General features: G+C 15.2%; 1 protein-coding gene across 1 annotated transcript, besides 17 other annotated features; it reads left to right on the forward strand. All coding sequences in view use genetic code 6, as the record gives it.

The window, feature by feature from the left end:
* The first annotated feature begins 1,460 nt into the window (after positions 1-1,460).
* Positions 1,461-1,514: a microsatellite.
* Positions 1,515-1,982: 468 nt separating this feature from the next.
* Positions 1,983-2,030: a microsatellite.
* Positions 2,031-2,113: 83 nt separating this feature from the next.
* Positions 2,114-2,168: a microsatellite.
* Positions 2,129-2,172: a microsatellite.
* Positions 2,129-2,250: a microsatellite.
* Positions 2,179-2,234: a microsatellite.
* Positions 2,185-2,275: a microsatellite.
* A 10-nt stretch (positions 2,276-2,285) lies between these two features.
* Positions 2,286-2,349: a microsatellite.
* Positions 2,286-2,350: a microsatellite.
* Positions 2,286-2,406: a microsatellite.
* Positions 2,290-2,375: a microsatellite.
* Positions 2,332-2,445: a microsatellite.
* Positions 2,446-3,969: 1,524 nt separating this feature from the next.
* Positions 3,970-4,001: a microsatellite.
* Positions 4,002-5,223: 1,222 nt separating this feature from the next.
* IMG5_117370 (hypothetical protein) lies at positions 5,224-5,930 on the forward strand (the record flags this gene model as incomplete). Its single annotated transcript, XM_004034559.1, has 1 exon — positions 5,224-5,930. A coding segment is annotated over one exon (525 nt), but the record flags the coding sequence as incomplete, so codon positions are not given.
* A 59-nt stretch (positions 5,931-5,989) lies between these two features.
* Positions 5,990-6,023: a microsatellite.
* A 63-nt stretch (positions 6,024-6,086) lies between these two features.
* Positions 6,087-6,126: a microsatellite.
* A 280-nt stretch (positions 6,127-6,406) lies between these two features.
* Positions 6,407-6,468: a microsatellite.
* Positions 6,419-6,465: a microsatellite.
* Positions 6,469-6,522: the final 54 nt, after the last annotated feature.

Consider the following 6,522-nt stretch of genomic DNA (forward strand, 5'->3'; position numbering starts at 1 on the left):
ATAATAGTAAATAAAATAAAGATAATTATAATATATATAAATAAGAAATTAACTAAAATACACTTTTAATAAATAATTTTGAATTCCCAATCATATATATAATAATAAATACAAATAAAATTTTAATTTATAAAATATTAAATAAATATGAGTTAAATATTTTCAGATTAATATATTGGAGTTGAAAAATATAACGAAATATATTAATCATAAAACCAAAACTAAAATACAAGCAGTAATTTGAAAATCAATAAAGAAGCAATACAAAATTCACAAAGCAATAATTCTAATAATCTAGTTGATTTTTTAAGTAGTAGTTATGAAAATTCATTTGAATAAAAATGTTTTGCTAATGAATAGATAATTTAATAAAATACAAATGAAATAATTTCCTGTAATAAATGTAATTTAATACCCTAATAATATATAGAATTAAATTGCAATCATACATTTTGTACTAAATGCATAAGTATGTAGACTAGACACAATTTGAAATTTGTAAAGTGTATTATATGTAAATAATCATCTTCATTAGATTAAATTGCAATAGAAAGTATAAAAAAATCATAGGAGTAGTAATAGTAGATTATTTATGAAGATAGTCATGAAACAAATTAAATAGAAAAACATTTGAAAAAAAATAACAAAAATTATAAGTAGGATCAGTTTTGTAAAATACACTAAAAATATTTAATGAATCTTTATGATTTTACAAATAATAAACTTTTGTGTATAAAATGTATATAAAACGGAGATTTTTAGGGGGAAAATATTTAGACATTTAAATAAGGTTTTGAGTATTTAAGATAATATATATAGGATTGCATAGAATGTGTGAATATTTCATTATAAATTTTAAGTTTTAATTAAAAAATAAAAACGAGAATTTTAAATAATAATAGGTTTAATTAGGATAAGAAATTTAGTATATTATTGAGTTTTTATAGAAATAATAAAGGGATTTTTGTGAAAAGTAAAGCGAAGAATTAAACAAAATTAATAATTAAATTTAAAATTTTGAATATTTAAAAAGCGAATTTAATTTAATTAGTTAAGTTAATAAAGCAGATTATAAAAATTTCCATAAATTTGCTGTTTTAAAAGAAAATTTAGACGAATTTTTAAAAGAAAATAATGTCAAAAGTATGCATTTGGCTTCTTCTTATAATAATTTTAAAACAATAAATGAAACATAAAATATTTAATAGAAAATAAACGAAATTATATAAAATATTGATAAAAAAAAATTGAAATAAAATTAAAGCGATAAATCATAAAATATTATAAAAGTCAAACATTTTTTAAAAGAAAAACTTAAATATGTGTTTAATAATTAAAAAACTAATAATATTAATAAATCAAAAAGTTCTAGATGTGATAATTAAAGTAATTAAAGGTAGAGTAAAAAAAAGAAAGTTAAAATTAAAATATAGATAATTTAAAATAAAATAAAAAAATTAAATAATAGAATAATAATAATAATAATAATAATAATAATAATAATAATAATAATATTCATGTAATCGCATTTAAGATGAAATTGAAAATTTAAATATATTTTTATAAAAATAAGAAAAATAAAATTATATGTATAATTAGAACTTGTTGAAGTAAAATTATTTTAGCAAATGTTCATTTATAAAAAATAAATATTAGTAAAAAAATAATAATTTATAATCAAAATGCGGAATTTTTTGTAAATAAATATCACTTAATTATGATAATTCTTCAAAAAATATTAAATTTGCAGCATCTGTTAAGAATAATCATAGTGCTTTTCCTTACTAAAATTTAAGTAAATAATACGATTTTTTTAAAAATTTAAATAAAAAGTTATTATGAATAAAATATAATATTTTTTTATTATTTTAATAGACATATTAATATGTTTTATAATTTTTATTTATTGTAAAAAAATAGTAATACTTTATAATCTAAATATTTTATTATTTTAAAATATTAAAAATAATAATAAATATATTAAAAAATATTTAAATTAAAAACAAAAACTTTTAAATAAAAAAAAATATAAATTTAAGTATATATATTAATAAAAGTATTGTAATTAATAAATATAGAATACAATACATTTATATTAAAAAAGTATAAAGTTTAAAAAGAAAAATTTATAAATAAAAAAATTAAATTAAAAAATAAAAAATAAAAATAAATTTAATTTAATTTAAAAATATAAATAAAAAACAAAAAAAAATACTATAAAAAATAATATAAAATATATTAATAAATAAAAAAATTGTATATAAAAAACATAAAATATTTTTTTGTATATATATATATAAAATATATTTATATATATAAAATATATATATATTATATAAATATATATATTTTTTATTATATAATATTATCTTTTAGCTAATTATTTTATATAAATATATATATTTTTTTATATTTTTTACTATGTTTTAATTAATTTTTTAATAATATCATAAAAATTAATATTAATTTTCAAATCATTCATTTTTTTTTAGATGTATAAACCTTACATGAGAAATTGTCTGGATTTAATTTATCCTGTATAAGATTTTCATTTAGATATAACTTAGAGAAAAAGCTTGCATTTTTTTTATGTACTGTAATACATAAAGTTCTACACAGTGTTAGTAGAATTTCATCTTAGTCTTTTTTATTTAACTATAATATTTCTAAATAATTTCTAAATTCATTTAAAAAAAAATTGTTTTTCATTTCAAAAAGCTATCCGACTCTTATTTTTGGTTCAAAAGAAAGTAAATATCCATCAAAACTTTTTAATTGGACTTTATTGTTTTAAATTCCTTAAGGATTTTGATAATCATTTTAATCTATTATTAGGAAGTGTTTATTTATTAATTTTGTTTTTATTTTATCTTTTTCTTCTTCTATGTATTTTTTTTCCATTTCTTCAGGAATGTAACTAGCTAACATACGTTCAAATAAATAATAAAAATCTTCCATTTAATATTATTTTTATGCCATTTTTATTTCTATAATGATAAATTCACATAAATTTTCGTATTAAATAATTCCATTTGTTGTAAACATTCTCAAACTTTCCTTTAAAACTTTTTAATCTTCATTTTAATGCTCTTAAATTACTTTTTCGATAGAAATAGTGTCATAAAGATACTTTTCTTAGTTTATATCATCTATAATTTTCCTAAAAACATTCAGGTAAATTTCCTTTTCGAAGAAAAAAATTTCTTTTTTTTCGAAAAAGGTGATTGCGTGTATTTCTTTACAAAATTCAAAAAGGCATTTTTCACTAACGAAAAATTTTTCCAATAAAAATTCTATTTTTATACCATTTTAAAAAAGATCGAAATTTTTCGAACTATAATTTTTTTCAAGTATTTAATTATCTAAAAAATACTGATATATTTTTTCCTTTTAGTTGGGTTATTTTTCTAATTAATATATACTTTTAGTTATATTTTAAACATTGTATTATTCATCTTTTTTTGTTGTTATATAATATTAGTTTGGGTAATCGTTTTTTTTTAATTTATATGTAAATTCAGTACTTACTAATTTGGCGGTATCTTGTTAATTTTCGCCAATTATTAAAAGTTAACTTTTTTCTTGAAGTTCTTTTAAGATATGAAGTGGTATTTGTAATAAAAAATGCTTTTTTTTATTAAATTCTCGGGAATATTCAAAGTTTTTTATTAATGTTTCATCCATATTTTTATTTTTTTAATTTTTTTTGCGCCAAAATATTCTTTTTTTTAATAATAATTTTTTTTTAAGTTTTTTATTTATAATTTTGAGTTTTTAAATATATATGAAAACAAAACAAAAAAGGCTATTATTTTTTTTAATTGAATAATATATATTCTTTTAATTATTATTTTTTTTAATTCTAGATAAGATATAAAAAAATTAATTTTTCAAGTATTAAATAATTTCTTAAAATAATTAAGTTTTTTTTTTTTTAAAAAAAAAAAAATCATAATAAATTTTTATTTAAAAATAAATACAAAATAGATACAAAATAAATAATTAATTTATTATTTTTTTACAATTTATTTAATTATTAAATAAATAAAATAAAAAAAAAAAATCAGAAAAAATCATAAAGTAAATGAAATTAAAAAAAACAAACAAACTCAATATTAACTAAAGTCGAATTTTTCCTATTTTTCATTATTACTTTCATTTTACAAAAGTAATTTATAATTTCTTTTCATTTAAAATAAGCATAAACAAAAAATAACTAAAAAAATAATGGAAAGTATAACTCCAATCGAAAGTCCGACAATAAGTGCCGTTGTACTATTTTAAAAGATTTCTTTGTAAACAATAATTAAGTAGTCTTCATAATAAACTTAAACAGGAAGTATTTCATATTAATCAGTATTATCTGAAAATGTATTAATTTTGAGAATTCCTTCAAAAGTTTATTATAAATATTACATTTAGTCCGGTTTACAAGATAAATAAGGAAGTATTTCTTCTATATAATAAATTTAAAGTTTATCGTTATTTTTTACAATAATATTTTCCTTAAAATTACTTTTTCCGACTGTACTTTAAGAGAGTATAAGTTTAAAATTATTATCTTGTAAATTTTAATTTTCTAAATTTTTCTTATTTTCGAATTTGCTCATAATCCACATATCATCTATCCGGCTTATATAAGAAAAAGAAATAAGTTAATTTTCTAATTCCATATTATTTGGAATTGCCCTTCTGCCAATTTCTATAATATTATTTTAAATTGCATAGAGTAGTTATGAAGAGGATTTTATTTTGTAAGTAAACCTTCCCACTTCGTATTTTTAATTGATTACGTATTCGTTATTATTTAAAATATATTCAATTAAAAAGGTAGTCCTTTCCTTATTTATTAATTATAAACAATAAATATAGTTTCCTTTAGAAATTATTTACTAAATTAAACCGTTTGTTAATATTTTATTTGTTAATTAGATTTTATTGTTTATTAAATCTACTTCAAATATATAAATAGAGGAAAGATTGTGGACATAAGATATTAACTTTATAATATATCCTTATTCGATTAATTCTAAGGTTTTAATTATTATTTAGTCTTAGTTGTTTTGGAACTAAGATATCCCTATTGTTAAATAAAGAAACATTTCCTGTTTTTTTATATTAAATTAAAAAAATTAAATTCCAAATTTTTTATCACATAGTAGAATATAATCATAATAAAATTATATTGTTTAGGTTTACATTTAATCTGTTTTTTCTTTTTTAATTTACACTAGTTATTCATTATCGAATATATAGAAATAGCCATCAGTAACTATTAACAATGAATATTTTTTCTTTGTAGATTAGTTTACTATTAACCTTACATTTTAGAATTCTTCATCTGTAAATTCTTAACCAAGGAAAGCATGTAAATTTTATTTTTGAATATATTCTATATATGGATCATTATAAACTAAGTTATGTATATTTTGTTAAATATCTAATATATAAAAATGGCCTGATATATTCAATACATATAATTAATTATCATAAAATTCAATTATACAGTTTTAATAACAATATTAACTTATTTCTATTTACCATACTAATTAAGCTTCGAATTAAGAATTTATTATTTTACAAAATTATGGGTATGGGTTGCTATTTTATATTCCTTAACTTTATGATATGTTCTATATCTAGAAAGCTTATTAATAATTTATTGTTATGTTTTATGTTATTCCGTATTATAAAAATAAATGGGATATTTTATCTTCTTTTTTTTCTATATTAAATAAGTCTTTTTTGAGTTAAATAGTTGTCTTTTTATATTATTTATTTTTAAAAGAGTACATTTTTTAAATTTTATTACTTATATTAAAATAAGAATTATTACTAAAGAATTAATAGTTTATTTTTCCGTTTAAATTTGATTCTGTATCTATTAATTATACATTATATTGGTTTGTATATTTCTTTAAATATTTTTTTTTGTTTAAGATCAGAATACTTTTTTTTTTTCTAATTATAAATTATATTTGTGTTACAATATATATATATATTATTTATTTATATTATATATTGATTAATAAATATAATTATAAAATTTAAAAAATTAAATATATCATATAATAAAATTATATTTTATTAAGAAAAAATATAAATAATTATTAAATAATATAAATATAAATATAAATAAATTATATTTATTTTAATTTTAAAATAGAATTGATATCATAAAATAATAAATGAATAAAATTCAAAAAAAAAATATTATTTATATTTTTTAATCCTGTAAAGTTTATATATTAATATTTGATGTTGGAATCAAATTAAATATAATAATATTTTTATATAAAATTAAATAATTATATTAAAAATAATAAAAAAATAAATTTTATACTTAAATAATTAATTTTAATACAAATCTTATCATATAAAATAATGTAAATAAGAGAAATTATCTTTTTATAATTAAATATATATATTTATTTATTTTATATATTATATATTTAATTTAATATTTTAAAAATTATTTTCATAAATTTATATTCAAATATTATTATAATAATTATAATAATA

Source organism: Ichthyophthirius multifiliis (genome assembly GCF_000220395.1).
Source record: "Ichthyophthirius multifiliis unplaced genomic scaffold scaff_1120509250950, whole genome shotgun sequence".
In the NCBI taxonomy this organism is placed as follows: Eukaryota; Ciliophora; class Oligohymenophorea; order Hymenostomatida; genus Ichthyophthirius; species Ichthyophthirius multifiliis.